The sequence below is a fragment of the Ixodes scapularis genome, unplaced genomic scaffold, assembly GCF_016920785.2.
Source record: "Ixodes scapularis isolate PalLabHiFi unplaced genomic scaffold, ASM1692078v2 PGA_scaffold3__209_contigs__length_174095766, whole genome shotgun sequence".
Taxonomy (NCBI): domain Eukaryota; kingdom Metazoa; phylum Arthropoda; class Arachnida; order Ixodida; family Ixodidae; genus Ixodes; species Ixodes scapularis.
Window position 1 is genome coordinate 24715887 of NW_024609868.1, and position 15954 is coordinate 24731840.

The following is a 15954-nucleotide window of genomic DNA, read 5'->3' on the forward strand; positions in this document are numbered from 1 at the left end:
GGGAGAGTTTTATGCTCCTGTATATGGGAATAAAACATCGATATGCCAACGCTATGTTTCAGCCTTTTTCGTATCTCTCTCTCTAACACACACACACACACACACACACACACACACACACACACACACACACACACACACACACACACACACACACACACACACACACACACACACACACACACACACACACACAAACACACACACACGCGTGCGCGCGCACGCACACACACACACACACACACACACACACACACACATATATATATATATATATTGGCTTGACGCGAGCCGTTTTGGGGAACCTTGTGCGAGCAATTAATCAAGAAGACCGTTTAAGCACATGGAAACCCTCTTTGACGAAGTAAGCGATATTCCGCACAAAGAAAGAGAAAAATGTTATTTGTCAAATACCATGATAAGAGTTCGGGCATTACGCGTCAGGGTTTTAAAATGATAAAGGCCAAACGGCGGCCGAGTGGTCTAGCGCACACCAGCTCGGAGCACGTGGACCAAAAGCTCGCGCTGCAGAACCCAAGGATGCTGGGTGCCATCCCCACCCCTGCCCGTTTCGATTTGGATGAACACCGTAACAGGGTGCGGTCATGCATCACTACTGCGTGGTTGACCCCAGAGTAGCGGTTGTACTGCACTGGCTAAGTTGCTCACCAACGGCTGAGAGACAAGTCGCCAGTTGAGGCAGCATAAGTTTCGGCCGTATAAGCATAGTCACCACCCATTTTTTTGGTAGAGGCAGTACTTGCGGCTTGTTCCTCAACGGAAAGACATACGTACGTACGCGCGAAAGTGCGCACACACGAGTAAGCAGAAAGGCGGCGCGCTAAGCCACGCTCATTCCCTTTCTTATCTTCCACTGTATCGCAGTAGGTGCCAACATGGGTCCCCTTTCAAACACCGTCCGCACCGCTTAATATAATGACGTTAGATAAGTTCGAAATAATCAGCAGGTTGACTCCCTATTAAGGACAATCTCCCCATTTCGCGGCAAGCCAAAATTGCCTTTTAAAGCCCGCCGATGCCAAAGCTCGATACGGCTCGCAGAGTCGCCCCTCGCAGCTGGCATCGAGCGCGCGGTGGTCTTTTGAGACGCGTTCCAAGCCGGGGGTGGGGCATTAAACCCCGAATCGATGGGTCACTGAGCGCTACACCCCCCCCCCCCCCCCCTACCCCCTCCCCGGAGTGCGTCGCTACGTAGTCCGTTCACCCCTAAACTGATAGTGCAGTGGGAGCTACAACTTCTCCTGACCAATCAACCGCTTCACCTTCATCACCTGACTCCGCTTTCAGCGCGTCAGTATGGGCGGGAGGGTGATCACGTGGCAAAGGATAGACGTGTGACTCGTTGAACGAGCGCGTAGCTTTCACCACACTGTCACCTTAGTGGGTGGAAATGCTATGGCAGCGTCTGTGCACGAGGCCACCACCGGCTTTGCAAAGTGGGACTCCCTCCGTCCTCCCGCGCGGGCGACGCCGTATCTCTTCATTAGCCCCGCTCGACAGTCGGATTGGGGCCCCGCGGCGACCGCGGGGAACGCCGCTGCGTCGCGCTGTTGCGGTCAACTGACTCTTTGTTCTCCCCAGTCTCGAGATTAAACGCGGCGGAATGCAAGGGGCCGCCATCGGAAGACGATAATGCCTGCGCCGCGTTTCGGAACCGTCTTGGCTATTTAATTTCTGCGTCCATTCGCTTCCTTTTCTTGGATTTGCGAATCGAATCTCCGGTTGGGGTAAACAATAACAAAATCCGCAAAAACCTTTCCTAGTCTTTTTTTTAATGTCCTAGTGTTACTTTTAGTCAATATGCTGGGTGTGATAAAGTGCTCCTAAAAAGCATCGTTCTTTTTTCTTTTTTTTTTTAATCGGGATTTTTTTAGAGGCATTTCCTCAAATACAAACGTTCTCTTTCTTTATCAGAAGAAAAAGAGAGAAAAAATATATGATGTTGTGCATAGTTTCTCGGTCTCAATATATAAAGAATACAGTATTGTTTACGCTCGAGCATTAATTTCTTTCAACTCAAAAAAGATTGCTAGCGTGCCTATAAATCAACTAGATAAATTATGTGATAATTGTAACTAGTTGTATATTACGGTGCTCCCTTTTATATTCACGTTTTGGTTTTCATCAGACGCACGGAAAATAGACCACATGCTTGACTCATTTCTTGATTATCATTTATATGATTATGTTGGCTTTCACTTTGCTGTCATGGCGTCATATATTGTTTTGAAGAAAACCCAATTTAAACGGGAAAAACCTCGTGTATGTTATATCTGTAGGCACGTGTTCAGGAATTGCATTTTTTTTTCTTCCTTGCTTTTTAGAGGGGTGCCAATAATGTATAGAAACATTTTTCTATTCATTATTTTCCATTCAATTATAGGGCCTTGTTTTGTAAGCTCTAAGTTATATAACGGAGTATCCAGCTACGCGGTAGGGCGGTGATCACGTTAATAAATTTAAATGTATCATATAATAAAAGTGAATGCTTGCATATAAGTGTTCACCTTGGTCCTACATGTGTATGTGAGTGTGTGTGTGTGTGTGTTTTATCTTTGAATTCCTAGTTCACGTTAAAAAAAGGGGGGGGGGACTTTTGTTCTAGCTTCCAAGTTCGTATCAGAATGTTGGTATCAATCTAAATTACAAAAAAAAAAATAATGACATAGAGAAAATAATAAAACGTTTAAGGCCGGTTCTCACATGCAGCGAAGCGCTGATGTAGCGCTCCTCACGTGCCATCAGCTACTTATCGTCTGCCATGAGCAACAGTTTTGACGGTGCGATACAAAGCTGGTGAACGCTGCCGTCGGCACGTGCTTAGCGCGAGGTTAGCGCTATGCTTGTAGCGCTCCGCTGCATGTGTGAACGGGCCTTTAAAGAGGGAATAGGGACACGAGTGAGTTCAAAATCACCCAGGAATCGGACGAAAATTTTAAAATGCGAATTTATGTATTTTCTTTTTCCAGAAAAACACGCAAAGAGGAAATATGGCCTTGTTAAGGGCCATGCTTGTTATATATTGACCGAAATACACAAAGGAGGGAGGCTTGTTTCTTTGGTGATAGGGCCAAGTCAGGCAGAACCCATCTGCCTTTTGCCTTGTCATCCGAGACCCTGTGTCTGAATAAAACCAATTCAATTTAGATGATTTGAAACTCCCTTTTTTAGTTAAGATTTTCGTACGTTCGTTGGTGGGTTTTTTGCACGCTTGCTCAAGTCTTTACATGTGTTGGATACTATGTTTCAGTCAGAAGATGATTTCGATAATTAATAATCATAAATTAGCGATTTAATTCGATTTTGATACTTTCTGAAATTCAACCATAATTGCCCTTTTCATCTTTTCTACACACACCACCGCACGTTTCAACACGCATGACAAGGCGAGAATAACCGGGCTCCCCCGACCCTGCCTGGGTCTTCTCGCCGCCCGCATGATGTGAAAACACGGAAACAAGAAATATCTCGACCGACAACGAAATTCCGACATCGAAACCAGCAGCAGCAGCACGGGGGCGGAGCTCCGCGCGGTAGTTATAGCGGATTCACAGGACGGACCGAATCGCGACTTTCGTTCGCGGACAGTGTATCACGCTTAAAACAAAAATGGCGCACCGTTGTGTTTTATGCGTTCGCTGGTTCCCCACGATTTTTGGTTCCACGCGTGAAAGAACTCGAGAAACTTGTCTGGCTGACGCGACGCAGGTTCCGGTACTCCTCCGGGTCCGTGTCAAGAAGATTCCGTCAAAACTTGTACAGCACGCCGCGATAATTCTTGTACGCCCAAGCAGCCTTTCGACCGACAGCGAGACCTTTTCGTGTGGCTATGGTGTGTTGTGCACGAGCGCGGAGTGCGTGACGGCATCTCTAAACGCCCCTCCGCGAGCCCAGAACGTCGTGGCTTCTAAGCCGAAGCCTTCTTGAGCATGCAGGACCATGCCTGTCACTGCCATGCCTTGGGTTAGTAAAGCTAGTAGCGCTTCGCGCGAAGACTATCACGGTGTTCTGTCTCACTCCGTAGATAACAAAGGCGTACGATTCTTTATCGCGATAGCAAACGTCGATTTGCCTCTTGGAGAACGGTGCCACGGTGTGATGTTGGAGTTTCGCGGCACTGTAGGGTGGCGAACAGGTTCGATCCGTGCTCGCTGGCGTATTGTCGTCGTCTCTTTCGTGTGGACACGCTTGGGAGACGGACGAACAGCGGGTATGTCTTCACGTGATCGGTTCGTCCGCGGATCGGTCCGTCGTGTGAATGGGCCATTAAAGGGGTCGTGCAAGAATATTAGACTGAAATGTTTCTCACTTTACACAGGCTTAACTTCACTAGCGGGATTCAACTTGAGTGGTGACATCTCAGTCATTTTTCCGCCCAATCGTTTTTTTATGCATTTTGAAGCGCGCGCAATCCGGTGTCACTCAGCTCGAGCGCGTAGCTTTGGCTAATGCATAGACGCCATTTTACCGCCCAAGTCACGCACCGAGTGCGCCAGAGCGTCACGCGCTGGCACGTTCAGGGCAACAATGGATTTCTTCACCCTCAGACAGTCAGACATGTAGGCACCTTAAAGTATACTCGCACACAACGCCACTGACCGGGAACATTGGGGACGGTGTAATTTCAAGAATAAAGGCGGAATTTTTTTGTTTTTATTTTAGGCTCCTTTGCAAAGTTTGATGACGTAGTCACGAGGATTACACAATGATGACGATATTCAAACGCAGCTCATAGATTGGCCACGAGCACTGCGTGAATACTCGGCTTTGGCTCGAGACAATGAATACCCAATCGGACATTCGGTAGTAGCTCGTGTCAAATCACGGCATTGACGGGAACTGCCGAATTCTAACTATGCCTGAAACTCAGCATGTGGCTTGTGCTATGCCAACCCGAGCGCCTGACTATGATGAATAATAGAGCGGTTTAGAATAAGGAACCCCCACGCTTTGGGTTCCCCAAAGCGTCTGACCTACTATTCTAAAACTCCCCATGGGCGGCATAAAATCGGCACCATGGATGGGCTTGCTAGAAACGGCTGTGTGAAAGAAAGCCTGTCAAGTGTGGGGCGCGCGATCGCTTGAGACTCGACTTCAAGTACCAGTCCGCTCATGCATCAGCTTTGGCAGTGTTTTACTTCACCAAGTACATAAAGCCGGAGTCGCATTGCTTGTACATCATACAAACGACATTCTGCGTGCAGATTCGAACGCGAGTCACCGCGAGATTCGTTCTTCGAATGCCGCGTGGCAATGAGTTCAAGGAGGAAACTTGGCACGCGGCATTCGAACCGCGGACATTGCAGTCACTCGTGTTTGCAGACTGTCTTTTGTATGATGCAACTGCCATTTGGCAAAAAAAATGACAACAACTAATGCGTATTTTACAGGTTATGAGCCCTAAGGATTAGTTTTATACGGTCTTTAGGGAAAGTACAGAAATTGTTGCCATGCCCCCCGTTAGTGAAATCCCCACGCATGCCCAATTCTTAACGAAGTTCCAGCTGTTTGTCGGCAGAGTGAACCCCGACAAGGAGCTCTCAGCGTCTCCGAGGAGGCCGACTATCCGTCAAGGACGTGCTCGAAAAGGTGCCTTTGGCACATCAGAACGTAAGAAGAGACACCCTATTCCGAAGGCAAGACAAAATGGAGGCGCAGGGAACGCGCGATGGTGAAGCAGCCGAGCCCGTGCTGTCATTGGATGAGGACGGGGGAAAACGAAAGCACGTGCGCGCATCTGGGGTAAACAAAGGCACTAGAGCAGACGAACTTCCGTGCAGAGCAGTCCCTGGAGGAAAGGGGGAGTAGAAACTATGCATCCTCTCGCTGCACGCACCCGCTGAGGTCACCGTAACGGCGTGTCCCCGTTATCGTGGACGTGCGGAAGTTCGTTGAAGCGAGGTTCGCAGAAACTTTGAAATTCGCCTTACAGTTTCGTCTACATCTCGACGCTACACTCGACTTTCTGTGATTCAAACCAATGTTGTTTTGTTCTGCATCCAGTGAGAAGTCATCAAGAAGCCTTCTTAGATACGTTTTGATAAAAATGTCCATTGTGTTTACTGCAGTGACGAGAATCGAAACCAATACATCTATTGAAGTGAAGATCTGAATTGTTAATCCAACAATGAAAGGCAATTAAATAAAAATTAAGCGACATGCTCTCTTTCTGTTAAATTTGTGCGCGCAAAAGCAACAAAGGATGGGAGTGATACACTGAATATTACTGAAGATAGTATTAATTGAATTTCCTATCGATAAGTAGATGTCGTCTGTATAAAGCTAATTTCTGTGCCAAGCGAAGGCAAAACGGGACACGAGACAGACTGAGTACTTCGTACGCTTCACCGGTTATGATAATCTGCTAACTTCCCCTGAAAAAAAAAATAAAAAAAAAGCGTGTAACAGAGCCAGAAACAAAAAAAAAAAAAAAAAAAAGGTTCATCCTGTTCTTGTTTATTTTGTTGATTTCCTACCATCTTAGTAACGGAAGTTGGCGGAAACATCTCTGACGCGTCGAGGAGGGGGAAAGAGAAAAAGGGGGTCGATTCTTGAGTCAGGGCTTGAGTCAAAGTCACGCCAGACGCGCAGAAAACACATCCTTAAAAGCAGCTAAAACTCTAGCAAAAACAAATGTACTACCTCGTAATAAACTCGCAGGCATTATTCATTTCACATCGAAGAACGAATGAAAACGGCTATAATGATCTGCGTTTACATTATCAATCAAGATTGGGAATTCATATCACACACCAATGAGTGTTTCATTTGCTCTTTGTTTAGTGAGGAATGCACAGTCTTCTTTTTGTCTATCTTCTTCAAATTACTTGTATTTGTTTCCTTCGTCTTCTTTTTTTAAAAAAAGTAAAGAAAGTGTTAGTGTTTCCCGCTTTGGGGAAGCCAACGTTTCGCCATGTCGCTTTCTGTGCCCTGAACAGCTTTGTCCTGTCGCAGTGGTGTCCTTTCATCGTCTGCGTTTGCTAAGCTGGTCATCCCCATCATGTACTTACAACGTTTACGAACTGGCTCATTTTGCTACCTTGGCACTTTGTTTCCTTTCTAAGGCTGAATCATGCACTTCCGACTGCTTACGAGTGTGCGCCTTCAAACCTCTTAAAACCTCTTACGAGGAGAAAACACCCTGGTGCCATCTATCGGGTCGACGTGGAACACTTAAAACACAATTTCGAGCTTCATTTTTTTTTTTCTTGGCTTCAAAAACAAACGTTTTTGACAATGTTGTAAACGATTATTTCTCAATAGATACTACGTCAATTTAATCTCTCAAATGAGGCAAAACCTTCGCTTTAGTGATATGCAGTTCCAGGGTCACTCATAGATGGCGCCAGCGTGCCAGCGTGTTCTCGCGTCATAAGAGCTCATAAGAAGTCGGTCCTAGGCAAACGCAAGCGTGTGAACGGGCCTTTCTTTGAAAATAATTAAGACGCGAAATCAAGGTGTAACCTGCACACGAAAAAGTCTCCTTGTGACAAATGGCGCGCAAAAACGAGACCCTTAAGCTTCACTTTTACGAATTCATCTTACAACCCAAATTGCGCGAGAAAATATGTCCCAAATTTAACCGCTCGTTTAGAAACTGAAACAAAAAGACTAGCTTTCTTAGTCTGCTCTCAACAAAGTGTCGCTTTTGCACATTATGATTTTGAAATTTGCGCATTCTGTTTCGTTATCCGGACAAGACGAAATCGTATAGCACCCACTTTGGCATTAGCCGTGTTGACTGACAGTAACTCTTGCATGTGTGCTAAAACTTTGCCGAATACTTGTCAAAGGTTCGTAGGAAAATTGAGAAAACGCACACTCGACTCCAAGTTGAACGTTCGCCGTTGAGGGAAAGGCGAAAACACATTCATTAAAACTCATAAAAAGTTTCGTCGTTGTCCATGTAAGCAAATGGTTATGGCTTAAATTGGTGCAACCTTTACGTTACCCGTAAGATGACCGACAGAAAAAAAAAATCAAATGTTCGATAGTGAAATAAATCTACCCTATACTGAGCCATTGGGTTTTCAAAAGGTTTTCACGATCTTTGAGTCTATCGACGCATACCTCAATTACGTTTCACCAGTTGGCGGCGTGGCGACCAGGGAAAAATTGTGGGCATGAGATTGTCCGAAAACTATCGATTGCTCTGACCGTGTGACTGCGCGCAGTCAATACAAGACAACAACAATGGATTGTTTGTCTTTAGCAAAGAGAAAGGCATACACCATTATCAGCGCACTAGGTTCTTTTAAACGCAGCAAACCCGGTATATTAAACTGTATTTCTGCTGCTTTTTGTAGTCATACAAAATTTTGATTGGGGGGGGGGGGGGAAGAGAAAGAGAGAGAGAGAGAAATTGTTGGAAATGTGAATAGGTTATCAACTGATGATTCACTCGACGGTCCTTCAGACATAAAGGACAGGGTAACATTCTAAGCCACACTGTGCGGTTCTTAAACTGTCAGTGCCATTCAGGGTACTCGAGGAGCATACTTTCTTTTATCTGAATATCTCGACGCTTCATTGTATTCCATATTGAACTTCGACACTTTGAAGTACGTTGCAGGGTGTTTTGCTCGTTGTTTGTAGCAGCTGAATAGATATATTTGCAAATGTGGTCTTCAGCGTCTCCTCATTACTTAATGTGTTACTAAATAAAAAATAAAATAAATAGAAGAAATGCAGACCCACCAACCATTCCACCAACAAAGAAAAAAAAAAGTAGAAAAGAAGAGACGGTGGCGTCAACAGCAGCACGTGGTTGTAAGCCAAACAATCGGTGCGCGTCGGGTCCGCCGGTGGGGGGGAACCCCTCGCCCGAACCCTCGAGCGGGGCGCCACCGTCGGAACCCCAGCCAATGGGCGCGCCGAACGCTTCGCGCGGCTACGAGCGCGCCGCGCACCCCGCGCGCTCACCACAGACGCCGTTCCGTGATTGCGAAGGCGCTGCGAGACTCCGTACCGTGCTCTGTTGGAACCGCTGGCTCCCGAATCGTGCTTTGTCGTTGTCGCGCTGTGTGTCGTGTCGTCGTGTGTTGTGTGGGGCATGAAGACGCGAGACTCGCGGGCTCCGGTTTGGATTAGGAGCGCGCGATGAACGACGGAGGCACAGCGGTTGCTGCGCGTTGTAGCGTCGCTCCTCGTGGTGGCGGACGGCGACGTCGCGCGGTGTTGTCATCCGTCCTTGGCGAGGAGTGAGGCGGGACCCCAGCCTGCCGGGACCATGTGCGACCCCCGAACGGTGATCGAGGGATCGCTCAAGTACCGCGATGGACGCAAGGTGAGTCTGCAAACCCACGTCGATTATCTCTCCTCCCTTTCATGCTCTCTCTCCCCTTATTTTTTATGGGCTGATTTTTTTTATGTATTACTTTTTGATCGTAAAGTTTTGTAAAGCAGACGCTTTTTTTCTTCTTTTTTTTTTTTGCGTAGTTTATTGAGGATTAGGCTCGGCGATGTAGAGCAAATGAGCCACAGCTGGGTTCAAAGGGGTGTGATGAACCACCACGGTGTTCATTTTTTTTTACAAAAAGTTGCATTTGAGATTAACTGAGGTGTCCAGAGCCAGATCGGTGAGGTATGCTGAGCGGGACAAACAGCATTTTTAAGATGGACGCGTTGGTTCCGTAAATATCATTCCCCGAGCTACAAAACTAGCTAAAAAATTAACCCCGTGACAAAAAGCATCCTGTCAATAAACATTCCCTACTGCGGAAAGGTCGAGCTTCAATTATTTCGGACCAATCTCCTTTCTCCAAAACTAACAAAACATGCGGCAACCTAAAAATAAAAGTAACGCAACTGAGTGACCCATATTGGCGCCAGATAAAAATAATCAAAGCGAGCGTTTTTGTTTTCTTCTCGTCAACCGACGCGCACTATCGCGGGAGCGAAGACATCTCGGAAGAGTGCCCGTCTAGGACAATTTTATTCGCATCTTCTCACGTCGCAGTCGCTGCGACGAGCGTTGTTGACAACGTTCGCCTCCGATAGCCGCTTCTCAAACACTATGGAAATTGAATCTCGGCGTCGCACTGACAACCTGCGTCGCGCGACGCGGAAGACCCCATGAGGGGAGAAAGGGTGGCTCTTATAATGTGTTGACACTGACGGGCAAATACAAAACAAGGAAAGGCGAGAAAAGACACTTATCTCCGACGCAGCCTGACCTCTCCGTAAATCGAAAAACAAGGGGAAAAAGAAAAGCGAGGGTGGATGATAGTCGGAAACCGCGGAAGCTCGTCGGAAAAAGAAACGGAGGATCGTTTCGAGCTTCGACGACGCCGCTTTTATGGCGCGCAGTTTACGGCCTATCGCTTGGCTGAGACTCGTTCAGAATCGCTGCTGGATTAACTGGGCTCGTGAAGCGCCAACACCAACTAAAGAAACACGCGTCGTCTCTCCTCCACCCCCTCCCCTCTCCGCTAGATAGAAAAGCGACGGAGGGCGACTAAAGTTGACAATAGCTAGCGGGGCTTTGTTGTTGCTGTGTTGCTGTTTTTTTCGAGGGGGAGGGTGTATCCCTCCCCGACTGCTGGCTCGGAGCTGTCAGTTCTCGTCTACTGCGACGCCTCTTTGCTATTACCGTTTTATTCCCTGTGGGCTAAGGAGGGGGGCCTCTGTTTAAAATCGCGGTACGTATTTCTTTTTTTTTTTTTCTTTTTTTTTTCTTTTTTTTTTGTGGGAGGGAGCGCATGCATGCTGCCGGGAAGCGAAGCTCAGTTTCATATGATTCGTGGCCCTGCGCTTATCTAACACTGCGTGTGTGTCAGAAGTGTGAAGTTATGGCTTCGAGCGAGTCGGCTTTGATTTTGATTAATTATTATGTTTAATTTATTCTTTTAATGAAAGAGATGTCTTCACTCGCTTTATTTATTCGTTAACCTTAATGGACTGATGGGAGGTAGACACCTAACTATTAGTAGGAGGAAAAAAGGAAGAGCGTTCATTCAGAAAACTTTTACGGCAATTTACAGGTTCAGCCATCGCAGTCTTCCAATCTTTCCCGCTTTCAATTTTATCCGTCATTATTTTCATATTAATTCTTCTCGCAGAATTTATTTATTTATTTATTTACATGGAAATCCGCATAACTGTTTTGGCATTATTCCAGGGTACTTTGTGTACAGAACTTTTCTCGTAACCATTACACAAAAAAACATATTTTTTATCTAGCACAAATAAAAACTAAAAACAATATCAGGCAAAACTCACTTAATGCTAAAATATTAAAAAGAAACACACTCACACACACTAAAAAAAAAAAAAAGAATTTTATTTCATCATTAAACATTACTTCGAAAATCAGGCAAAAATACATCCTTCGGCAACTTGTTCTACTCTTCTATTATTTTTGGAAAAAACGAAAAGGCAATCATATCAGTACGACTAGAGTAGGGTCGTATTTTTCTTGGGTTGTCTGCTCTTCCCAATACATAAAAAGGATCATGCAGACATGTGTCCCTGCTGAGTAGGAGGCAATTTCGATACACAAAGTGTCACAAAAAAATATTACAGGTTTTTTTTTTTGTCTTTTTGTTTTTTTACCGCAGAAATAAACTAGGCATCGCCTAGGGTGCTTCAATGACCTTCTGTTTAGAGTGATGCCACCCTTTGTAGTACCCGATGCCGACAGCACGCGCTCACGGGGAAAATACGAAGAAATCGACGAAAACAAAATGTCGCCATAGCGCAGTCAGCGCCACAGACGTGTGCAGGGACACACTCTTTCACGCGCTTCTGAAGAAAAAATAAATGTAAAAGTTGGAACAAAATGGCCAGATGTCTCTACCCTAAGCAAGGCGCACATGAAGGCACCCTAGCATCGCCGAATGCTCATTCTCCGCCCAAAGGTAGTGCTAGAGGTCACAACCAGATGCCAAAGTTACAGCCCGATCCGTTACCTTATTGAAAAGTTATAAGAGATTTTCTGAAAATTTCAATGGTAAAATGAGCCCATTTTTTCCCGTTTTTGGTTTCTGGTGCCCATAGAGCCCCATGTATTCAAAAACACCGTCGGCCTTCATATTCCTATTGAAATTTTCAGAAAATCCCTTATAACTTGCATTGCTTAATGTCAAAACTCAGACTGCGTTTTTAGGTCTAAACATATGTTTCGGCATCGTCATTCGCCGAGCTGCCTCCGTAAGTTGCGGTGATTGGCTCTCCGAGTGTTGTGCGGGAAAAGCAGACTCAGGGGCTTTTTTTTTTTAGAGTGTAGGACAGTCTGATACCACTTCCTGTCGCCGGCGCTTTTCCAAAACTGTCGTTGTAGTCAGTGCAGCAAAAGCGTTAATTTGTTTCTTCCGTGCCTGTTCCTACAGCCGTGTCACACAAGCTAGACAAACGCAGATTATTCGCAGATATAACGGTATCGGGTATTCGGTAACCAGAGAAACCTTATGAAGTACCGGCTGTTGACAAACTTTATCGCTTTGTAAAAAAATAAATCAAATCGGGTGACAAAAAAACAAGTTACTAGCAAAGCGAATTTTACATGTCCGGGATCTGTGTTTGTTGCTTGTCGTCCAAGTGTGACGAGGCCCTTGTTGTACGGAAGCGGACCTTGTGATAAATTGTGTTGCTTAGTCGATGTCACTTTCGTTTCAGTGGAAAAGTCGCTGGTGCGTGGTCTCCAAGCTCTCGCCCGTCGCAGGTGATGCTGGTTACACTTTCAATATCTTTGTGATTCAAATGCGTCTTGACGCGACTTCCAACGTCACGTCTTCGACAAAAAAAAAAAAAAAAAAAGGTGTCAACTGGTTACACCAATCCTTGGGATTCCTGACTTCTTTTTAGTAACGTCAATACAAGATACGACGAGAAATTAAGACGACGTATAACTCTCGTATGGGAGCGGTTTGCGCAAGCGTCGTTAATCAATAAGTAATGGGGAGTAAGCGGCTGCATGTTAAAGTCTCCAATTTGTTTTATTTTATCATTTATCAAATAAGAGAAAGCATGGCGCAGAAGTAAACAACACTCGTTCTCAGATCAAGAAAAGAAAAAAAAAAAAGGAAGATTTATGAATTTGTCACGCGGTGCTCGAAGTAATTCTTAGATGATTTAGTTGCCAGAGAAAGAAACGAGGCTTTGGCGTTTGAAACGTGTGCGTCTTGATAAAATAACGTAAAACTCATGTTAGATGAATCCACATGTACCGTAATTTACCCCATAAAGGGGGCAATTAAGTACGCTCCTCTAAACGCCGGAAACTTTTTTTTTTAATTTTTATTACGGTTTTTAATATAATTACGAGTACAGCCAATTTGAATTTAATGCTGGCGAAGCGAAAGAAGCATAACCAACTTTATCCACGTACTCTAAAGCCGGCGTCACACTGCTTATAGGGAGTATTTACTGGACGCCATATTTGTGGGTACTGTTTAGAGCGCATGCTCAGAACCAGCTCGCATCAATAGGCTGCTAAGACCGCCACTCTTGATGGTGCGGAATGCACGTTGCAAAAGAACTGTGGAAGCTCGCCATCAGCACGCGCTCAGCATTCGCGCACACAGCTATGGCCGCCAGTGAATACTCCCTATTAGCGGCGAGATGTTTTGGTGGCGCCCTCCGTTGGTGGCCCCTCGTGACGTCATTACCCCACGAACAACAAGTTCGATGGTGTTTCTAATGGAGCATGGTGGAACCATGAAATCATTGCGCTCTGTAACCAACGCTACCAACACCGCCAAAATTGAAGTTCTTCCATTCCTCTTATTTCCGTCGATGAGAAATCCTTTGCTGACGTCATAGTCAGCATTCGACCAATCGTGGAAGGACGATTGCAGCGACGCTTTTGATCGCACACGTCGCTAATAGGGTGTATTCACCGGACGCCATATTTGAGGGCGGTGTTTTGCTCAGAACGTGCTCGAATTAATAGGCTACTAAGACCGGCAATCTTCATGGTTTATTGGGAAATGCACGTTGCAAAAGAACTGTGGAAGCTCGCTGTCAACAGGTGCTCAGTAGCTGCGCACACAGCTATGGCCGCCAGTGAATTCTTCCTATACATGACACAAAAGACAGTCTGCATATAGACGCTTTACACACGTGCCAAATTACAGCCGCCATTGCTGACCTTCTCCTGTCTTACCGAGATGCCTAGCAACTGAAACGGTAGTTGCCGATCCTCTACAAAGGCCGATGCTTTAGAAAAGGACACAGTTGAATCTAATATGGCAATAACCTGGCCTGCTATGATAATGATGAAGTGAAATAAACGGAATAAGAGGAAACAAAAACTGAAGGTCAGTTATGGCGGCGTCCATGCACAGCTGCTGCAAAGCGTCTATAGATTTGAACGCGAGTCACCGCGAGATCCGTACTTCGAATGCCATATGGCAATGAGTCCGAGGAGAAGCTTGGCACGCGGCATTCGAACCGCGGACATTGCAGCGACTTGTGTTTGCAGACTTTCCTATGTATGAGGTATGAGCGGTGTGACTCCGGCAAGCTGAAGCGTCTTCATTTGTTCTCCAGGATCACGAATGTCGAGATTATCTTTCAATTTGGTGTCCGGAGGCTGCACATCATTTTCAAAGTACCGCCGTATCCCGCTCTTCCCCAAGCGTTACGCCATGAAAGGAGTTTTCGGAATCTCCGCTCTGGCGCATCTTCAGCGCCTGTCAGAGCTCTCGGTGTTTTCAAGAAGGTCAGAAAAAGACGTCACGACTGGTGTCAGTGCGGGGCACGGCGGTGCGGGGGAATATACCTGACAAGCTCGCAACTGCACGCGCTGGTCAATGGCATGCGCTTGCCGGCCCAAAAGGTTCTCTAATAGCGTAACGACTGGTCGGAGGTCTTGCGTGTTTTCTCGCGTTATGGTTACATCTTTTTAGAAAACAAACGGGATATTCAGATTTACAGCGGAAAAAAATACTCTAAAACTCATGTCTAACTCGCTTTTTTTTAAAGAATGTTTCTAGATTCATTTATAGGCCGCAGGCGCACTGCTCATATACGACACAGCGTTCGCTGTAGACATGATGACATACTTAACTTCTAAGCATGTTTGCTTCATACATGCTTTGCACATATCACTAGACAGTTTTTTTTATTACCAATGTGACGTACAGGACTCTCATGCAAGTAAGAACTCTTTAAAAAATATTTTCAGACCGTCCTTTGTATGATGTATTAGCAGTCTGACAGGGACTTAAAGGTTACCCATGATGGAATGGACGCTTATCGAGAGTGAAGCGTGTTTTCATTAAAGAGAGTCTCCTTTAAAAACCAAACAAACATAAAAAAGAAACCTCGCAAAGATAGTGCAATGCTTCCTTCCATACCACGCGAAGAGACCGCTTTCATTTCGGGTCCATTCCCCTGAGCAGAACACGCAGGGGGTCGCAAGAGCGAATCCTTCCGCTGTGCTGCAGCCTCCCGGTAGCTTCATTGGTTCCCCCTGAGCAGTGCGGTGACCAGACTCGCACATTTAACACGCGGGCAGCGTTCGCGCGATGCACGCGTGTCTCTCGCGCCTCTGGTTTGTGTTAGCAGCGCTGTTACTAATGAGCCCCTCTAATGGCCTTCGGTGGAAGGCCGCTCTAATTAGGAATCCCAGCGCCAAGGAGAGGAGCGGCGAACAAGTGTGGCGCCTTAACGGAGCGACTCGCGCGCATTAATCCCACGCCGGTCTTACACGGGGTGCCGGCGGTCCAGACCAGCGGCCTGTTGGCTTTTCCGCTTAACAGAGCCCAGAGCTCTCCGCGCGGGAGTGCCAGGACCCGGAGGGCTTAGCTGGACGCTGTCGAAACGCCGTCCCTCGGGTCTATGGCAGGCACCGCTCCGCCGGCATATCCCCGGGACAGGCTGAACTCTTCTTGGCCACCGTGCATCGCGCGCTGACGGACCCCGCTTCGCCGTTTTCATTCGAGTTGGTGTACGCTCTGTGTCTCGGTTAACGAATGGCAAGATCGTGCT

At 46.4% G+C, this 15954-nt stretch overlaps 1 protein-coding gene across 2 annotated transcripts in view; it reads left to right on the top strand.

Moving 5' to 3' along the window:
- Positions 1–15954, top strand: part of LOC8036032 — a 409910-nt gene that overhangs the window by 103473 nt on the left and 290483 nt on the right. Inside the window, exons 1-2 of one of the 2 annotated variants that reach the window (XM_042292355.1) lie at positions 8945–9307; positions 12637–12682. The exons of the other annotated variant lie outside the window; for it this stretch is intronic. Of the exons in view, the coding sequence (XP_042148289.1) occupies positions 9251–9307; positions 12637–12682 (103 nt within the window). The 5' untranslated portion in view covers positions 8945–9250. Of the gene's footprint in view, positions 1–8944; positions 9308–12636; positions 12683–15954 lie in introns of those variants that run through there. 2 annotated transcript variants of the gene reach the window in all.